This window comes from Leucopleurus acutus (assembly GCF_964270905.1).
Source record: "Leucopleurus acutus genome assembly, chromosome: 14".
NCBI lineage: Eukaryota > Metazoa > Chordata > Mammalia > Artiodactyla > Delphinidae > Leucopleurus > Leucopleurus acutus.
In genome coordinates this window covers 82,439,901-82,460,391 of record NC_139156.1, presented here as the reverse complement: position 1 = coordinate 82,460,391, position 20,491 = coordinate 82,439,901, and the positions used below count along the sequence as shown (strand labels likewise).

General features: G+C 46.1%; 1 protein-coding gene across 1 annotated transcript in view; it reads left to right on the top strand.

Annotated features, from left to right (window-relative positions):
• DISC1 (DISC1 scaffold protein) overlaps positions 1-20,491 on the top strand; it is a gene marked incomplete at both ends in the record, with an annotated part of 349,074 nt that overhangs the window by 112,046 nt on the left and 216,537 nt on the right. The window contains one exon of the mRNA XM_082854973.1: positions 4,201-4,427. Coding sequence (XP_082711099.1) covers positions 4,201-4,427 — 227 coding nt within the window. The remainder of the gene's footprint in view (positions 1-4,200; positions 4,428-20,491) is intronic.

Genomic DNA, 20,491 nt, shown 5'->3' with positions numbered 1-20,491 from the left:
GTTTGTGTTTATTTTGGGTTTTCTCCCCCCCTGTAATTGGTTCCTAATCTCATAGCATTGTCGTCAGAAAAGATGCTTAATATGATTTCAATTTTCTTCAATTTACTGAGGCTTGATTTGTGACCCAAGATGTAATCTAACCTGGAGAATGTTCCATGTACACATGAGAAGAAAGTGTAAACTGCTGTTTTTGGATGGAATGTCTTATAAATATCAAGTAAATCTATCTGGTCTATTGTGTCACTTAAAGCTTGTGTTTCCTTATTAATTTACTGTCTGGATGATCTGTCCATTGGTGTAAGTGAGGGGTTAAAGTCCCCCACTATTATTGTGTTTACTGTTGATTTCCTGTTTTTATAGCTGTTAGCATTTGCATTATGTATTGAGGTGCTCCTATGTTGGGTGCATATATGTTTATAATTGTTATATCTTCTTCTTGGATTGATCCCTCGATCATTATGTAATGTCCTTCCTTGTCTCTTGTAACATTCTTTATTTTAAAGTCTATTTTATCTGATATGAGTATAGCTACTCCAGCTTTCTTTTGATTTCCATTTGCATGGAATATCTTTTTCCATCCCCTCACTTTCAATCTGTATGTTTCCCTAGGTCTGAAGTGGGTCTCTTGTAGACAGCGTATATATGGGTCTTGTTTTTGTATCCATTCAGTGAGCCTGTGTCTTTTGGTTGGAGCATTTAATCCATTCATATTTAAGGTAATTATCGATATGTATGTTCCTATTACCATTTTCTTAATTGTTTCGTGTTCGTTTTTGTAGGTTCTTTTCTTCTCTTGTGTTTCGCACTTAGAGAAGTTCCTTTGTCATTTGCTGTAGAGCTGGTTTGGTGGTGCTGAATTCTCTTAGCTTTTGCTTGTCTATAAAGCTTTTGATTTCTCTGTCGAATCTGAATGAGATCCTTGCCGGGTAGAGTAATCTTGGTAGTAGTTTCTTCCCTTTCATCCTTGTAAATATATTGTGCCACTCCCTTCTGGCTTGTAGAGTTTCTGCTGAGAAATCAGCTGTTAACCTTATGGGAGTTCCCTTGTATGTTATTTGTCGTTTTTCCCTTGCTGCTTTCAATAATTTTTCTTTGTCTTTAATTTTTGCCAATTTGATTACTATGTGTCTCAGCGTGTTTCTCCTTGGGTTTATCCTGCCTGGGACTCTCTGTGCTTCCTGGACTTGGGTGGCTATTTCCTTTCCATGTTAGGGAAGTTTTCAACTATAATCTCTTAAAATGTTTTCTCAGGTCCTTTCTCTCTCTCTTCTCCTTCTGGGACCCCTATAATGGGAATGTTGGTGCATTTCATGTTGTCCCAGAGGTCTCTTAGGCTGTCTTCATGTCTTTTCATTCGTTTTTCTTCATTCTGTTCCACGGCAGTGAATTCCACCATTCTGTCTTCCAGGTCACTTATCCGTTCTTCTGCCTCAGTTATTCTGCTATTGATTCCTTCTAGGGTATTTGTCATTTCAGTTATTGTGTAGTTCATCTCTGTTTGTTTGTTGTTTAATTCTTCTAGGTGTTTGTTCTTTCATTCTTCTAAGTCTTTGTTAAACATTTCTTGCATCTTCTCGATCTTTGCCTCCATTCTTTTTCCGAGGTCCTGGATCATCTTCACTGTCATTATTCTGAATTCTTTTTCTGGAAGGTTGCCTAGCTCCACTTCATTTAGTTGTTTTTCTATGGTTTTATCTTGTTGCTTCATCTGGTACGTAGTCCTCTGCCTTTTCATGTTGTCTGTCTTTCTGTGCATGTGGTTTTTGTTCCACAGGCTGCAGGACTGTAGTTCTTCTTGCTTCTGCTGTCTGCCCTCTGGTGCATGAGAAACTGGCACTTTCAGATTCAGTGGGCATCACTGTAAGGTTCGCGTAGCTGAAAATGTGAAGTCTGGTTTTTGGTTCTGAACAATATTCACCAGTTGAAGGTCTCCCCAGTTCCTGATGACATCAGAGTGTACAGAACATACTCAGTGTTTGGAGGGAGCATTCGTGGCAGAACTCTGGGGGAAGGTGGATATTCATTTATTCAGCAGGAATTTTTGAGTGCCTGTGACATGCCAGGTACTGTTTTCAATGCTCGGGGTTCCTGTAGAGTTTATGTCCTAGTGGGGGTGGGAGTGCGGAGATAGACAAGAAGTGGCAAACGTGATAAAAACCTAAATTCTATGCCTAGAATGTTGTAGGGTGGTAAGAGCTACAGTGCATGGACCAGAGTGTTGGGGTAGGGGAGTCTACTCACTGAGAAGGGAGATTGAAGCGAACGCTTGATGGAAGAGGGAGGGGGGCCTTGCAGAAATCTCCAGTAAGAGCGTTCCCCATGGAGGGGACAGTCACTCGAAGGCTGCAGTGGGAGTGTGCCCCATGCCTTCAAAGGGTAGCCAGGAGGCCAGGATTGCGGAGAACAGCAGAGGAGAAGGTCAGTGATGAGAGGGCCTTTGCAGGGCCTTGTGAGGTCTTGGGCTCTTCTCTGACTGGGTTGGGAGCCATGGGGGGTTTTTAAGCAGTGAAGTTATGTAATTGACCGCAATTTCAAGAGTCACTTTGACGTCTGTGTGAGAATAGGGTGGAGGGCCACTGTGGAAAACAGGATGGTGGTTCTTTAAAAAATTAAAAGTAAAATTACCATGTGATTCAGCAATTTCTCTTCTGGGTGTAAACCCCCAAAGAACTGAAAGCAGAGACCCAAAGACATCTCCATAGCAGCATTATTCACAACAGTCAAAAGGTGGAAGCAACCCACGGGTCCATCGACAGATGAATGGATAAACAAAGTGTGGTGTATACATGCAGTGCAGCCTTTCAAAGGAGGAAAATTCTGAAACGTGCTACAGCATGGATGAAACTTGAGGACATTATACTAAGGGAAAGGAGCTAGCCTCAAAAAGACAAATATTGTGTAATTCCACGTATACGAGGTCCCCAGAAGAGTTAGATTCTAGAGACAGAAAGCAGAATGATGACCACCAAGCCTGGAGGCAGGGGGAATGGTGGGGTCAGTGTTTAATGGGGACAGAATTTCAGTTTTGCGGGATGCAAAGAGCTCTGGAGACGGATGGTGGTGGTGGTTGTACAACAATATGAATATACTTAATGCCCCTGAATTACACTTAAAAATGGTTAAGATGGTACATTTTATGTTACCTGTATTTTACCACAGTTAAAAAAACCCAAAACAAACAGAAAAGAAAAGAATAGGGGATGGGAGTTCAAAGGTTGGAAGTAGGGAGGTGAGATGGGAGACAGTGTCAGTAATACCATAATCTTGGACCAGTGGGATACACGCTGTTGTTTTCTTAGGGTGTCTTGGGTGGATCCTCAGTACCTCCTGCTGTGTGTCCTTCCTCCCCTACTGGAAGAGGGGTCAGTGGGTTGTCTGTACCTTGGGGCTGAGAGGACGTGGGTGAGAGATGGGGGGACAGCCAGGGTTAGAGCTATGCTCTTATCAGCTGGAAACCAGCGCATGGAACCTGGGAGTATGTTAATTCAAAGAGTCTCGTTTTAGATTCAGAATCCTGTGGTCAGTGAGATGATTAGCTGCCGTAACACTTTACGCACAGCGGGCATTCAGTTACCTGCTGCTTGTTTTATCCATTGACCTCAAGATTGGACAATACTCGATTCCTTGGATTTTGGTTTGTTGTATTAGTGGAAGTTAAATTGATTTACTATTTTTATGAACCGAGACAGGAGAGTGCTCTCTGTGGCATGTCGTTTTTCTCGCAATCCTGTAGACTTAAGATGCTGTTATTTCTAATCTTTCTCTACATGGTAAATTTGCATGTTTGGGGACAGACCAGCCAAGCCTCGTTTGCTTTTCTTTTTTGGTCTGTGGGTTGTGTTTCCTGCTTACCGGTGTCTCAAGTCCATGAAGTTTGCCGCCCTGTGTTCTAGCTCTGTCACCTGAAATGAAGTAAGTTGTTTATATATTTGCTGGCTTCTTCCAAGTCAAATTCTTGGCTCGCCACCCGGAGTTATTTCATGCTTGGGAGGGAATGTTTCTCCTTATGCCAACTAATCAGAAATACAAAGCTGGCGTGATTTTTCCAGTTCAGCAAACCTCCAAAAATCTGCCTGCTTCAGAAGGGCAACTTCACGGCTCTCATGCATATGGCGGACTCTCATGGAAAGGACTCATTTTCAGCAGCGCAGTCTGCCGCGAGCAGGGTGAATTTACAAAATCTCTCTCTATTCTCTACAGAAAGAAATCGAAGCCCTCCAAGCCAGGATGTCTGTGCTGGACGCAAAAGATCAACAGCTGAGAAGGGAACTAGAAGAGCAGGAGTGGGTCCTCCCGTGGCAGGGCTGCGACCTCATGGGAGGGCTGTCCCTGGGCGAGTTGCAGGAGGTCAGCAAGACCTTGCAGGACACCCTGGCCTTGGCCGAGCAGATTCCCGTCCGTGCAGAGCCGCCCGAAACCATCAGGAGGTACTGGTGATTTCCTAACTGATTTTGGATCGCTCATCTCGTTCATCTGTTTATGGGATTGATTTTGTCTGCTGGCCCGCATATATAAATTATTTTCCAAGCAGCGCTTTGTTTTTTCAAGGGAAGCACTGTTGATATTTTGAGTGGCAAAATTCTTCACGGCGTGGGGCAGTCCTGCACGTCGCAGGGCATTTTACACCCTGGCTACATACCCGCTAAATACCACGATTCCTCTCCATTCTGATATGGACCTTTCCCGTGTCCAAACGCCCCAGGGGTGCCTTCCTTCCCTTTTGAGATCTGCTGGGGCTCAGTTGGTTGGAGATTTGGATGCCAGCCTTTGCTGAGGGTGACCAGCTGGAGACAGGAGAGGCTGGTGAGCTGGAGGGAGGAGGCCCCATCAGTGGCCTGGAAGAATGAGTCATTATTCATGGCACTAACATTTACTGAATCTTACTATGTGCCAGGCACTGTGCTAAGCTTTACTCTGAGTTGCTTCTATTATTATACCCATTTCACAGAGGAGGACAAGAGAGTTTAAGAAGGTCAAATAATTTGCCCAAAGTCCCAATTAATAAGAGCAAAACTGATACTTAAATTCCTGTTCATTACGTCAAAGCCTAGTTTCTTTTCTTTTTTAGTTTTACTTTTCACTTTCTAATTTCTTTTTTTTAATATCTTTATTGGAGTATAATTGCTTTACAATGGTGTGTTAGTTTCTGCTTTATAACAAAGTGAATCAGTTATACGTATACATATGTTCCCATATCTCTTCCCTCATGCGTCTCCCTCCCTCTCATAGCCTAGTTTCTTATCCACTTGCTATAGAGGGAGAACTTTCCTTGTGTTCTGCGTCTTGGGAGACCCAAGAGATACACGTGGACCTCTTGCCTTTGGGGAGGTCATAACCTTATATGGCGAAAGGCAGAACCCACCCTTACTCATGTTAGACAGAAAGTGAGCCGTGCCTGGATGAACACGCAGGTGTGGTGAGGCCTGCAGGTGCGGCGGGTGTAGAGCAGTGAGGGGGATGGAAGTTCTGCCTGGTTATTACGCTGCAGAAAATACTTAAGAAAACGTCACCCCCTGTAGCAGTTGAGAATATGGACTCTACCATCTGATTACCTCACTCAACCGCTTATTAGCTGGAACCACTTATTATTGGGGGAGGGACGGGCTGTTCGGAGGATGCACTGAGTTAACACATATAAAGCTCGCATAACGGTGCCTGGGTGGTGGCAAGTGCTTTACCATGCTTACTGCCTGTCGTTTTCGTCACGGGGATTTCAGTCTTCTGAAGCCTTCTAACTGCCTTCCAAGTGTGTTTTAGACTAGTCAGCGAGTACCTGTCCCCTCTCACACGTGTCCCACACCCGATCCAGCCCATCGGAGCTGGACGCTTGTCCAGGGAGCTGCCCATGGTGTCCTCCCCTCCCCTCCCAGCCCTGGTATTTCCCTGCAGAACTCTAACCCCGGGCTCGTGCCTGTGGAGAGGGGGAAGAGATGTGTGTTGTTGCCAGATATCAGCCAGAAGAAACTCACCATCAAGTCTGCCTGCGCTCTTTCTGCTTCACTTTCGCCTGCGTCCTTACGGTATAGCCTTGGCCTCTAGGGATCTTTCCTGCTCCTGCTTCCCTTGTCCCTCCTATGGAAGTCATGCTACACACACAGACGCACACAATACACACATGCACACACATACACACACATGCACACACATGCACACATATACAAATGCACACACATATACACATGCACACACACGATAATACACATTACGTATCATGTAATTATACGTGTGACGTCTGCATTATATTAGACAGATGTATATATGGAGTGTGTGTAATATACAAGATGAAATACACATGTGCATTTATTTTTATGTGTATAAAAGCACACATTTACACATGAAGCTTAAAGTGAGCCTTTTTTGGTCCCGCCATCCAGATGTGTCCTACTTATTTCTCCTTTTGCTTTGAACAGCGCAGAGGTTAGTCTCACTCCTCTCATCTCTCGCACAAGCACTTCGAGGGGAAGAAGGAGGACATGCTTAGCTTAGAGCCCACTGCAGTATTTCACAAAGCCTCTGTGTTTTGAGCTGAACTCCCGGGCAGCGTCCCTGCAGGTGTGCCCTGTCCCCATACGGAGACACACAGGAGGCAGGGCGCCTGCTTCCTCACTTGCTGACTCATGGCAGGCAGAGCAGCCCGGCGTGGTGGGCAGGCTGTCCTCGTTATTCTCATTTAACGGTTGAGGAAATAAGAACTCAGAAAATTTCCTGGGGATGCAGCTAGTAAGAGACCTAACTTAGATAGTTTCCACTTAGAGAGCTCTTAGTCTAAAGCAAAGAGCTCCAGAGTGTGGCAGCTGATGGAGCTGGGCCCCTGAACTCAGATCTTACCATGTCTAGTCTGTTATTCTGCCCATGTGCTCCAGCCTGCCTTTTCACCAGGATGAGATGCAGACGAAATAAAGGTGTGACTTTAGCCGAGTCATCCAGTGCTCTAATCAACTGAACAGACTCTTGAAAGACCTTTCAAGGTTTGTGGCAATCTGATTCTATGACGCTGTTAGGGAAATCCGATGTAAGGATGGCTCTTGAACGTGCTGCAGTGCCGTCTGGGGGCTCCTCGGGGAGGACCCATCATCCCCGAATCCACCTGTGCCCACGGAGGTTACAGAGTTCAGGTCAGGAGCAGGCTCTCACTTTTTTTTTTTTTTATTGCGGTACGTGGGCCTCTCACTGCTGTGGCCTCTCCTGCTGCGGAGCACAGGCTCCGGACGTGCAGGCTCAGCGGCCATGGCTCACGGGCCCAGCCACTCCGCGGCATGTGGGATCCTCCCGGACTGGGGCACGAACCCGTGTCCCCTGCATCGGCAGGCGGACTCCCAACCACTGCGCCACCAGGGAAGCCCCAGGCTCTCACTTTTTGTGCTGATCTGCCTGCAGGAACACCTGGGCATCTCAATGACCTGAACCCACGAGGGCTCAGTGTAGGAGGGAGTCTTAGGAATAGAAGGACTAACGGTTGCGTGGCAAGGGTGGGAGGGAAAGTCCCAGAGTGACTGCAAACAAAAAGCAACACGGGCAATTCAATGGCTAGTTCATAGTGTGACCTCCCACCTGTGCTGAGGACCCTCGCTGTGAGAGCACCGCCAGCAGTGAGTGGGGTTCCGTGTTGCTGGAGAGGGACCACCCTGAGGCATTCTCGTCATCTGGGGGACCCTGCAGGAGCTGACCCTTGGCATCTCCTTTCCTTACTTGGTGGCGCAGGGGGCGCCTCCCAGGTGCAGGTTCCGTCTGGTCAGCTTCCTCTCTTCCACCGGGAGGAGGGTGGCATCGTGCTGTTCCTCGCCATAGATATCAGATGGAAAAACCATCATTGTTATGTGTGCTTTCCATAAGAAGGAAGGCACGCTTTCGCCAAGCTGACAGGCTGCTCCTAGAAACGGAGCATTTGAAAGAGCCGATGCGGTTTTATTGGCCAACAGATCAGAGATTGCTGGCCTAGTACCTTAACTAATTGTATCACAGTGTTTGCTATGAGGGATTGGTTTTCTTTTAGAACGATATCCCATAGGTGCCCCAGCTAGAAGAACGCATCTTATCTGCATCAATAGCTGTCTTTGTTTGTTGTGAGAGTACAGTGGACCCCTGAATAATGTGGGGATTAATCCCCGTGTAATTCAGAGCCGGCGCTCTGGATCCGTGGTTCCTGTGCATATCGGAATTCAACCAACCACTGACCGTGTAGTATTCGCTATTGAAAAATATCTGTGTATAAGTGGATTCTTGCAGTTCAGACCTGTGTCGTTCAAGGGTCAACTGTAGTTTCTTCTCAGGCCAGATGAAGAGATCCAGACAGATTGTGAAATAGGAAAATCTTGGTCTTATGAAGAGAGGCCAGCTAGAAACTCACGGTGCTGTCTGGGGAGGAGCTGATTCTGACTGATTCCACAGTGTTCAAGTTCCACGGGGAGGCTGTGCTGCTTTCCCTGGATAAGCCACACATTGTGCTTGAGAAGGAGCTTCCTAAGGGCACTTGGTGTTTGTGAGTGACTCACTGGTGGAGACTGCTTGTGTGGGCACCTTCCTTTTGGACTGTAGCTTGTGGGGAATCCTTGGGCCGCTGCTGTTCAAGAAGGACTGGAAGTAGAAGGGCACCTGCTGGGGACCGGAGAACCGACGGCTTTTTATTTGGATATTTTAATAGAAATCAAAGCAGCAGGTTGAATTTTCTGACGTCTGTGTTTTGGATCAAATGTCTTAGCAGGATGGAATGAAAGAGCTGCCTTCCCAGACATCAGAGCTGCCTTTTGATAGAGCCAGAGAGAATGGTTGTCTTCCAATGAATAAGAGGAGAACTTTCTTAAGTACCTGGGTATCAGGAACTCTGCAGTATGGAAGCTTACAGGGCAGGGACACGTGAAAGACAAAAGCCACTCAAAAGATATATGTTGTACGTTAGTTGGACTTGCCTTCATCCCTGGGATTCCAATCCCTCAGCTTTAGAACAAACTCCTTGTTTCCTCCTGCAAGTCTTCCTCTGATGGGAGAGGTCTAGAAGGGTGGGTTTCTCTAGTGAACCTGATCCTCCCCTACGGAAACCCATCCTTCCCCCTCTCTGTAGTGGGATTGGGGTGTGGGGTAGGGGAGGGGAAGGATGGGGACACAGGGAGGAAGGAGGTGACAGTTTCTGCGGTTTTCCTGGACGGCGTGCCTGCATTCGGGGTGTGAGTGTCCGTCTGTTTATTTCTGTAAGTGGAGGGGGGTCGTGATTTGCAGCTCATCTGCCTCGAGGGCCATCAGCTCTGCCCCTCTTGTTGGTCTGAGTGCCTTGAACATCAGCGGGGACAGGGCCAGCTGTGACCCTGGCTGACCGTAAAGCCAGGTAGGAGTAATCAGAGTAGCAACGACAGAGCTGAGTGAGGGCTGTGGACGCTACTTTCCAACATTCTTCAGAGATGCTTGGCTGGTTTGTATTAGTCTGTGGTTGAGTTCATTCCTCAGCTCCTGGAATTTTTCATGCTTTGCCTGAAATGTGTTGTGGCAGCTCATGGATGGATTGTCTCTCGTTGTACATTTGGAAGAAACATGTCACATCTTTTTACAAGCCGTTGGCACAAACTGCAAAACAAACTGAAGCCCTGGTTACGGCCAGGCTGGCCGGACCTCGGTGGGCGCATCTGAGCCGGGGAAGGGTGGTGGTGGAGAGCCAGGCTTGCTCCCTGGCCCCCGTTGCTTAACCGCTCAGGGCCCCCCGGCGAGGCTGGCCGACTCTTGGAGGTGCTCCGGCCTCCCCATGACACCTGCCCTCAGCCCACGATGAGCAGCCAGGCTGATGTCACGGCTCTTTTCAAGTGAGATTTAAAATAATGAAATTCAGCAGTTCACAACTGACTGGAAAAAAATCAGTCGTCCCACTTTCCCCTCAGATACGTATCTTATTAGAGTGAAAAGACAGTGAAACAGCAAGGCCTGAATCGGAAAACAGACTCCGGGACCCGGGAGGAGCGAGGCAGATTCTCAGAGGGTGTGTGCAGGGGGACAGCTGTGTGTGTCCCAGTGATGCGCCCGGGGGATGGTGCCAAACTGGGACAATTTAGAGATTTCCGAAGAAATGCCCGCGGTCTCCAGGCTGCTTCTCCACTTGCTGTGATGCTGTTCTTCAGTCTCTGCTTCTGGTCTTTGCTTTTCTTCCTTCTCTGCCTTTGTCCTTCTTCACCTGGTTGGTTTGTCAGGAACAATGGCTCCATGAGACAGAGAGCGTGAGGGCTCATCTGGAGGAGAAGGACTGCTTTGTGCTGCTAAAGTGCTAGATGAGATTCTGACTTCTCTTTATTTTTAAAGCAGATACTTTGCTTTTCCCAGGAATTCCTGAGGCAGACAGATCTTTGCCCAGAGAGTCAATGCAGTGAGTTTGGAGTACATAAGGAGTGTGAGACTGACGTTTCTTGCAGGAAGGCTTCCTTGATTAGACAGCAACCTCAGTGTTTGGGACAACTCTCATATTTATCATGTCGTCTTTCTTATTTTGATTGGTAATAATAATAACACATTAATTTAAATGTCACCATTGTTTACAAAATGCTCATTTTTGCTCACAACCCTGTAAGGTATATTGGGCAGTATGTTGGTTTTTATAATATATATTTTTTAACATCTTTATTGGAGTATAATTGCTTTACAATGGTTTGTTAGTTTCTGCTGTATAAAAAAGTGAATCAGCTATACGTATACTTATATCCTCATAGCCCCTCCCTCTGGCCTCTCCCTCCGACCCTCCCTAACCCACCCCTCTAGGTGGTCACAAAGCACCGAGCTGATCTCCCTGTACTATGTGGCTGCTTCCCACTAGCTGTTTTACGTTTGGTAGTGTATATATGTCCATGCCACTCTCTCACTTCATCCCAGCTTACCCTTTCCCCTCCCTGTGTCCTCAAGTCCATTCTCTATGTCTGCGTCTTTATTCCTGTCCTGCCCCTAGTTTCTTCAGAACCAATTTTTTTTTTTGAGTCCATATATATGTGTTAGCATACAGTATTTGTTTTTCTCTCTCTGACTCACTTCACTCTGTATGACAGATTCTAAGTCCGTCCACCTCACTACAAATAGCTCAATTTCGTTTCTTTTTATGGCTGAGTAATACTCCATTGTATATATGTGCCACATCTTCTTTATCCATTCATCTGTCCATGGACACTTAGGTTGCTTCCATGTCCTGGCTATTGTAAATAGTGCTGCAGTGAACATTGTGGTACATGACTCTTTTTGAGTTATGGTTTTCTCAGGGTATATGCCCAGTAGTGGAATTGCTGGGTCACATGGTAGTTCTATTTGTAGTTTTTTAAGGAACCTCCATACTGTTCTCCATAGTGGCTGTACCAATTCACATTCCCACCAGCAGTGCAAGCGTGTTCCCTTTTCTCCACACCCTCTCCAGCAAGTATTGTTTCTAGCTTTTTTGATGATGGCCATTCTTACTGGTGTGATTTGCATTTCTCTAATGATTAATGATGTTGAGCATCCTTTCATGTGTTTTTTGGCACTCTGTATATCTTCTTTGGAGAAATGTCTATTTAGGTCTTCTGCCCATTTTGGATTGGGTTGTTTGTTTATTTGATATTGAGCTGCATGAGCTGCTTGTATATTTTGGAGATTAATCCTTTGTCTGTTGCTTCATTTGCAAATATTTTCTCCCATTCTGAGGGTTGTCTTTTCGTTCTGTTTATGGTTTCCTTTGCTGTGCAAAAGCTGTTAAGTTTCGTTAGGTCCCATTTGTTTTTTGTTTTTTTTATTTCCATTTCTCTAGGAGGTGGGTCAAAAGGATCTTGCTGTGACTTATGTCATAGAGTGTTCTGCCTATGTTTTCCTCTAAGAGTTTTGTAGTGTCTGGCCTTACTTTAGGTCTTTAATCCATTTTGAGTTTATTTTTGTGTATGGTGTTAGGGAGTGTTCTAATTTCATTCTTTTACATATAGCTGTCCAGTTTTCCCAGCACTACTTATTGAAGAGGCTGTCTTTTCTCCATTGTGTATTCTTGCCTCCTTTATCAAAGATAAGGTGACCATATGTGCATGGGTTTATCTCTGGGTGTTCTATCCTGTTCCATTGATCTATGTTTCTGTTTTTGTGCCAGTACCATACTCTCTTGATTACTGTAGCTTTGTAGTATAGTCTGGAGTCAGGGAGCCTGATTCCTCCAGCTCTGTTTTTCTTTCTCAAGATGGCTTTGGCTATTCGGGGTCTTTTGTGTTTCCATACAAATTGTGAAATTTTTTGTACTAGTTCTGTGAAAAATGCCATTGGTAGTTTGATAGGGATTGCACTGAATCTGTAGATTGCTTTGGGTAGTACAGTCATTTTCACAGTGTTGATTCTTCCAATCCAAGAGCATGGTATATCTCTCCATCTGTTTGTATCATCTTTAATTTCTTTCATCAGTATCTTATAGTTTTCTGCAAACAGGTCTTTTGTCTCCTCAGGTAGGTTTATTCCTAGGTATTTTATTCTTTTTGTTGCAATGGTAAATGGGAGTGTTTCCTTAATCTCTCTTTCAGATTTTTCATCATTAGTGTATAGGAATGCAAGAGACTTCTGTGCATTAATTTTGTGTCCTTTTGCAGTATATTTTGCGGAGGAGGCTGCCGAGGGTCCAGATTCACACGGCAGTAGTGTCCTGACGTCTTTGACCACTTTTGGAAATAGGACAGGGAGAGAAAAGGTTAACACGGATGGCTTGGGAGAGAGCAGGGCTTGGAGTCAAGTGCCCATGCAAGCAATGGAAAGGCAATGGAAAGGTGTGCAGCTGGGCAGAGCATGGGTCATGGGTCCAAGCAAAAGAGAACACTGCCATTCCAGGCCAGTGAGTTCTCTCTATGCCCCACGGATCACCTGGTGGCCCCTGAAAGGGATCGGAGCAAATGGGTCTCTAAACACGGGCAACCCCGGGAGACCACCAGGCAACTGGCTTGGGTCAGAGAGGTGGGTAGCAGTTCCAAAGACAGGAGAGCAGAAGAGGAACTGCCAGAGGAGAGGACCAGCCATCGCCAGAGGAACAGGAAGTCTTGCTTATAAATGAAGGTGTGAACTAGGTGATGCTGGAGGTCCCTTCTGCATTTATCAATAGAACACTTTGCACTTTCAGATTTTGTGCAATAGGTTAAAATAAATTGCTTTTTAAAAAAACAGTAATTCTGTTCCTCCTAGCCCCCAAGTTAAGTTCCCCTGCAACCTTCCCTGGGCAGCCCATGACCATCCCCGCTGCGGTGCTCAGGTTCTTTCTTTTCTAAGGCTTATGACGAGCAGGCACTAGACATGGATGGAGCTGAAATCGCCGTGCGGCCGCTGTTCAGAATTGGGAACTCACCATTGTGTCCTCCCATTTTCTTTGGAAAGTCATTGTCACAGGCAATGGGAAATATTAATCAAGGCACAACTTAGAAAAGATGGAAAGGGTTGGAAAAGAAGGAAGAGACTTGCAACTACCACCTATCTGGGTGGGTCCAGATGCCACTCACCCTGAAGAACAGGACCCTGACTTCTGTGTTTTGTTGGGTGTGTTTGGGGAATTCAAAGCAGGAGTCTCATCTCAGGTACAGATTTTAAAAACACCTTTATTTTGTGCTGGAGTAAATTTATTAAGATTTAAAACAAACATAGACCAAAGGAGGGTGAAAAATGCCTATATATTTTTAAATATTGCATTTTAATATTTTACGAATTCCCTGTGCTTTATTTTCTTCAAGGAATTTACAACATTTATTATTATTTAGGTAGCTCATTTGGGAAGCTTGTAATATGTAGAGTCATCCACTCCTCTTTTTTTTTTTTTTTTTTTTTTTTTTTTTGCGGTACGCGGGCCTCTCACTGTTGTGGCCTCTCCCGTTGCGGAGCACAGGCTCCGGACGCGCAGGCTCAGCGGCCATGGCTCACAGGTCCAGCCGCTCCGCGGCATGTGGGATCCTCCTGGACCGGGGCACGAACCCGTGTCCCCTGCATCGGCAGGAGGACTCTCAACCACTGCACCACCAGGGAAGCCCCACTCCTCTTCTATATCTTAGGTATCTGATAAATTATTTTCAACTGGAGCCTCATGAATTCTCAAAGATTGAAATGACTGTACCTGGTTCCAGTGCTGTGACTCTGGGTTAGCTCTCGGCCTATGTGAATGCCTGCGGCCTATTTTAAGAGCTTTTCTTCTGGTCAATTTCAATTTTTATTTTTCATTATTGTCAACTTGAGAACTGTCCTGCGCTTAATTTCTGTGTAGTTTGGGTGTCTTCTGCAATCCTCTATTCCCTTTCACCAGACTTTCTTATTCCTGACATATCCCAAGAGTGTTTTCCTGTCTGCAGGTCATATGTTTTTAGTCCCTGCTTTAACTTTTCAGATGTTAAAGGGATACACCAAACTAAACTGCTTTTCAGACCTTGAGCTGAAGGATTTAAGCTCTTCCAGCAGAAGTAATTCAGTTTTGCTCAGAGAGACCCTTTCCCAGTGACTGTAGAGAATACCCCCAGGTTGGGAATGCCCGCTCATTGCTGGCTGGACTTCAGTCAGTCATTAGCACACCTTTTCCAAACTGCTGAAGGGCTGATTGATCTTCCCTGTGCTGCTGGGGAGGACCCAACCCCAAACCTCTAGGTTTCCTTTAGCTCCGTGCAGTGGGCCCCTGTGCCTTATACGTGAGGGTCGTTTTTGTTACTGTGCTCATCCTGGCCACCACTGTCGTAACTACTTTGTACATCCTTTTGGGCAGATTTCCTCAGCTTCCTCTTTGAGCGGTACTGGTATTGGTGTTTGATTCCTTATTCAGTTACTTGTTGAGTCAAGTGGATGTTTTTTCTTGCTGTCTATTCATTTTGTTCATCAGCAGTCTGTTTTAGCTTTGTAAGCGGATTTCGGAAGAGCCTGAGAGAAACGTAAGGTGTCAACTGTGTCTGCAGCTTTATGTGAATATGCTTGTCCTTAGCAGGTAATTAAAGATGACTCAGAAAATCACCATGGACACAGAGCAGAAAGTAAAACCTTTTGTGTAAACTTCAGAATTAGGGAAAGTATACGTGTTTAGAAATGTAGAAGAAACAACGTATATTAAAAAAAATTAGGATTAAATGGAAATGTAAGCATTTCTTTTAAAAACCCTGGGAAAGAGGGGATATTAGTTATGAAGTAGGCAGAATTAGGGGGACAGTGGTTGAAATGGAAATCTGATGTTGCCTTTGGATCGCTTAACAGAATAAACCCAGAGGCAGGATCGTATTCCCCCTGGATCAAATTGTAGTGTTGGAAGGATTGAACTCAACAGGAGTTGTGCGGAGAAAAGCTCTGGAGGCCCAGGAATTGAAATCATTTTGAATCTTCAAATACATTTGGGTTATGACAGTAGTTGAAAATCTGGTACCATCTTGGTTACCAGTCTTCAGAAAATAAGAGGCCAGTGTTTTATTTTCTGATTGTGTGTAAAAAGTTATCTTTAAACAACTTGGGAGGAAGGAGTAGAAAGGAGAGTAGTTATGATCTAAACATAAGGCTGTTCTCTATTTTTGTCTCCTGTTATTTTTATTTATTGGACAGCTAAAAGCTATTTCAGACAAATGTCTGTAAGTCAAAATGGTTTTGGCCTGTGCATTCTAGTTTCAGTTTGGAATAAAATTGTTTGAGAGGAGGTGAGAAAGAGCTGGTCGAGTTAACACTTGGAATATTTGGATAAGCCAAATACCAGATTCATCAGCTCAGAATAAAGCTGTGATTCTTGATGTAACTGGACTTAGATGCAAGCTGTGACTCTGTAAAGTCGGGCAGAGTTTCTCAGTGGAGATGGGAATTGACAAGAGATGGCCTGGGACCAGGGTGTGTGTGTGTGTTTGTGTGCACGTGTGCATGCCTGTGTGCACTATTTCATTCCTCTCAGCTAATTTGGGAAATTCTGCAAATTCAGTATTCGGGCTCTTTCCTCTGCTGTATCTTCACGTCACACCTTGACCCCAGGAAGTCTTCTTTAAGAAATTGGAAATCCTTGCATTTCATCTCTCTCTCCCAGCTATCCCTTCTAGGAGTACTTATAGGAGCTACATAGATGTATTTTATTAAAAAGAGTTTATGACCTAATCACATGTGACATCTCAGTGTCGGTTTGCTGAGTCAGTTGGAGAATTTGGACTTTACCACAGAGGCTCAAAAGCAGCGGAGTGAAGTATCCTCGTTCAAGTTGAGACCCTGGATCCCTGAAATTCGGAGAAATGTTCTGTAAGGATATGAGTCACTAATGCGATCCAGATTCAGAGGAAGGATCAAAAGGCTAAAAGTGCAAGTATTTCTCTGGCCAGTTTTGCTCTGGTTCTTTCATTTTATCTCCCCAGCTTGGGCCAGAGAGGAAAACCTCCAATATATTAGTTAAAAATTCACGGGCTGATTTTTGTCAGATTACTCAGAAATATTTATTAGTCTAATATAGGTTTGGCTATTTGTAGAAATGATTTATTCAAAAGTGTTTCTATACTTCATTCCGCCCAAGGTCCCCAAAACATTAGCTAGCTGTTTGACGAGCATGAATCGGTCTGTCCTGTGTGTGGCTCCCGTCCCCCCTACTGAACTGCACAGAGATTCCGTGCTGTACCCAAGGTGACAAAGACGGTCCACAGGGGTGCCAGCCCTTGGTACAAATCTCTCTCCACTGCATGCAGCCTTTCCCAGGAGTAAATGTCTCAGACGGCCAGCTTGGTAGCATTTACAACCACAGAGAATGGCTTGCTTCTGACGACTACATGTGTCCCATCGTGCCTTTATGAGATCATCTGAAGCTTGGAGAAGTTCTTGGCCTTTTTGTTGTCTGTGCCCCATCTGTGTCCCACTGGTGACATGTGACGTTATCAGCTGTGAGGAGAGAAGGGTCGAAGGAAGGAAAAAGCCAAGCAGATAAAATCCTGCATTTCCTAGAGCCGTTTTTGCTGTCATTTTCTTAACCACTTGCCCCTGACAGAAGGTTAGAGGCCTGAGTAATAATTGGCAACGTTGTTAATGTCAGGGATTCCTGTATACGTGTATGTATTTTAATTTGAGACCCAGGTAGCGCGTATGCCAGGGCAGCTGTCATTTTGCCCTTTATGTCTTTCTAGTTTGCTTCGGTAACAATCTCTCATTCTTAAACTTATTTTTAGTCAACAGGGCACAGGGGATGGAACTGGGGACGAGGACAGGGGACAGGGAGAAGACTGGAAATGAAACTGACATTCCTCCTCCTGTAGCTTTTTGCTAAAACGGGACTTCAGCGCACGGCCAGGTATACACCCACAGGAAGACGGACGGGCAACGGCCAGCAGACAGCAGACTTTCTGCACAACTCTGTTCTGAGGGCTGAAACAATCGTGTCTCGCTTAGTAAAAATGACGGTAAAAATGGCCTATATTTCTGCCTCTGTCACTAACGTTGTCTGGCACTTTGCATGACCTGTGTGTTTTTTAGATTCTCCAGATGTCTACAAATAACATAACATTAGCAGAAGCATCTTGAGTGGTAGAACAGTGAAGGAATACTGGATGGTAGGACTGGGACGTTCTCAGAAGTCACCTGCTCCCGCTTCCTCGCTTTGCAGGTGAGGAGGTTCTGTAGAAAGCGAGCGGGGTGATAGTGGAGTTCTCTGTGTGCCGTTACTATTCTTTTGCATCAGAGGTTGGACAAGAGCAGCAGTAGGGTTCGTCCTGCAAAGGCTTGTCTGGGGGTGCGTGTGTGGTTGGCGTCCTGGCTGTGGGTTCAATGCTGGTGGCCGAGGCTGCTGCTGAGGGCGGTGGTGGCTGGCTTCCCGGGGGTGGGAAACAAGCATAACAAATTGGGGAAGAGCACACGGGCGGTTTCCCGAGGACGTGAACACAGAGGAGTCCTCCAGGCCCCCGACATCGCGGCCCAGAGCAGTGGAACTCCTGACTTGTCTTCCCATCGTGAGGTCTGTCCCGCACTGTGACGGGACCCCTGGCCTGCACGTCCAAGAACTGTCCACACCTTCCAGGTAGCCAGTGCTTGACCCCTGCAGTGTGGGCCACGCTTGGGAGCAAGGCCTTGAGAAGGGGCCCTGGCGGGAAGCAGGCTCGCAGCCCTTGGGGAGGCACTTCTGGTCTCGGCTGCCTGGAGCAGCTCCGGGTGGGTGTGTACCTTTGACCCTGGGGTTGCTTCACTCCAGGATTAAGGAGATCAGGCAGAGGCCTCTGTTGCCTGGATCTATGAGAGGTGTTGAAAGTATTACTGCGAGAGAGTACGGATTCAAGTTTCTTATGAGCCTTTGAGTTATGCTTCCCTAAGTGACAGCATCTGGAGAAACAGGGAGTAAAGAGTTAGTCCCTCTTAGACTAGGACATGGGATTCTGTAACCGAATAGTTGCCCAATGCAGCTATAGGCTTTTGAGGAAGATGAGCAGGGTGCTCTAAGCACCGTCACTGAATTTTGTAGAGTGACCCTCTGGTCTCAGCAGTGTATCAGCAGTGAGGGCTCACTTAGCATCGGCTGGAGGTGGGCTCCAGGCTGAGACCTCCGGGTGCCCTCTGCACAGCCGTGGACCTTACTTCCAGCCTCTGGCTCTCCACGTGTCTCCCTTCCCTCGCCAGTCTGTATTCATGTGTTAGTGCTGCCATAACAAAGTACTGCAGATGGGTGGCTTAAACACAGACGTTTATTGTGGTTAGATGTCCAAGATCAAGGTGACGGTGGGCGAGGGCTTTGAGCGAAGGATCTGTGCCAAGTCTCTCCTCGGCTTGTAGATGACCATCTTCTCCCTGTGTCTTTTCACACTGTCTTTCCTCCACGTGTGCTTCTGAATCCAGATTCTCCGCCAGTCATATGGGCGCGGGACCCACCCTAGCAACTCGTCTTAACTAGTTACATTTGCAGTGACCCTGTTTCCAAGTAAGGTGACATTCTGCGATATGGGGGGTTAGCTCTTTAACATAGGACTTTAACACAGTTCAACCCGTACACAGTCTATGAAAAGAAACCATCCGAAACAGATAAGTCAAAGTGGGCAGGACTTCTAGGAGATGGGATTTAGATGCACTTAAGTAGTCAGCCTGGGCTCCCTGAGGGGTTAGAATAGAGTAAGGACTGGAAGGTAGGAGGGAGTTGGCCTGGCGTGTGTCTAGGTGGGGGGCGGTCGAGCGTCCAGGCAGAGGGGTCTGCGCCAGCCAAGGTGGATTCGAGGCACGTCAGGGGGCCTCTGTGGCCGGGCAGAGCGAGCAAGGGAGGTTGTCGTAGGAGACGAGGTCAGAGAGGTGGTGGGAGGTGGGCCGTGTTGGTCCTCGTTGGATGTGGCTTTACCTGGGTGCATTAGAGGAGGGATTTGCACTGCGGTGCTTGAGAATTCTCGCTCTGGCTACAGGCTTAAGAATAAACTGTAGAGGGGTGAGGGCAAAAGCAGGGGACCAGTTCAGAGGCCACTGCGGCATTTCAGAGGAGGGTGTCCATGGCTTGGGCCAGCGTGGCAGCAGCAGAGGTGCTCCTCTGGTTGGACCTTTCTTCCTCAGAACTGTGTCTCACCCTGAGTCATTGAACCCTGCCTGATACGCTTCCCTATAAATGTCTCGTTCTGGCCCTTGGCCAAGTCTTTAGATTAGTTACTATGACTGACTTCAATTCCACTTGCCTTCTCATGATTGCTGGAAAGCAGTCTGTCCCTCCCCATATCGAATGTTTTATTATTGATATTTTCGACATCCATGGGAGTGTTTTTCTTGTGATATTGCAGGAGGATTTATGGGAGCCCCTTTGCACACCTAACCTGAAGCTAAGGCATTTGTGAGCTTCTGTACTAACCCAATGGCCCCATAATCATTTTTTAAAAACTCAAAGACATTCTCACAGACAACTTTCCTATAGCCACCTGTGTAGTCTTTAGCGCCTACACTATAAGACAAGAATATTTACACTCTATGGTTGGAGGGACTCTTGAGTCTCCCACTTGGGTGGGTTGAAAATGAAACCATCTATTAGTCTGAAGCAAACAGAAGAGGCATCTTGTCTCCTGTCGTCCGGTGGCTGCCACACAGTGTATACGTTTTTTCTTTGGACCCTGGAGCACCAGTGTGTAGAATCTTAATAACACATGTGATTAACCGTACTATTGAAAATGGAAAATCCCACATGTATTAGTTTGTTGGGGCTGCCATGACGAGGACCACAGACTGTGGAGCTTAAACACAGTTCTGGAGGCTGGAAGTCCAAGATCAAAGCGTGGGCAACGTTGGTTCCTTCCGAGGCCGTGAGGGAAGGATCGGCTCCAGGCGTCTCTCTTTGGCTCGTAAATGACCGTCTTCTCCACGTGTCTCTATGTGTGAGGCTGGGAGAGCCTATTTATAAGATACTATTATTCTTATTATTTTAAATTAATTGATTTTTTAATTGAAGTATAGCTGATTTACAATGTTGTGTTAGTTTCAGGTGTACAGCAGAGTGATTCAGTTATACATATATATCAATACATTCTGTTTCAAACTCTTTCCCCATATAGGTTATTACAAGATACTGAGTAGAGTTCCCTGTGCTATACAGTAGGTTCTTGCTGTTCATCTATTTTAT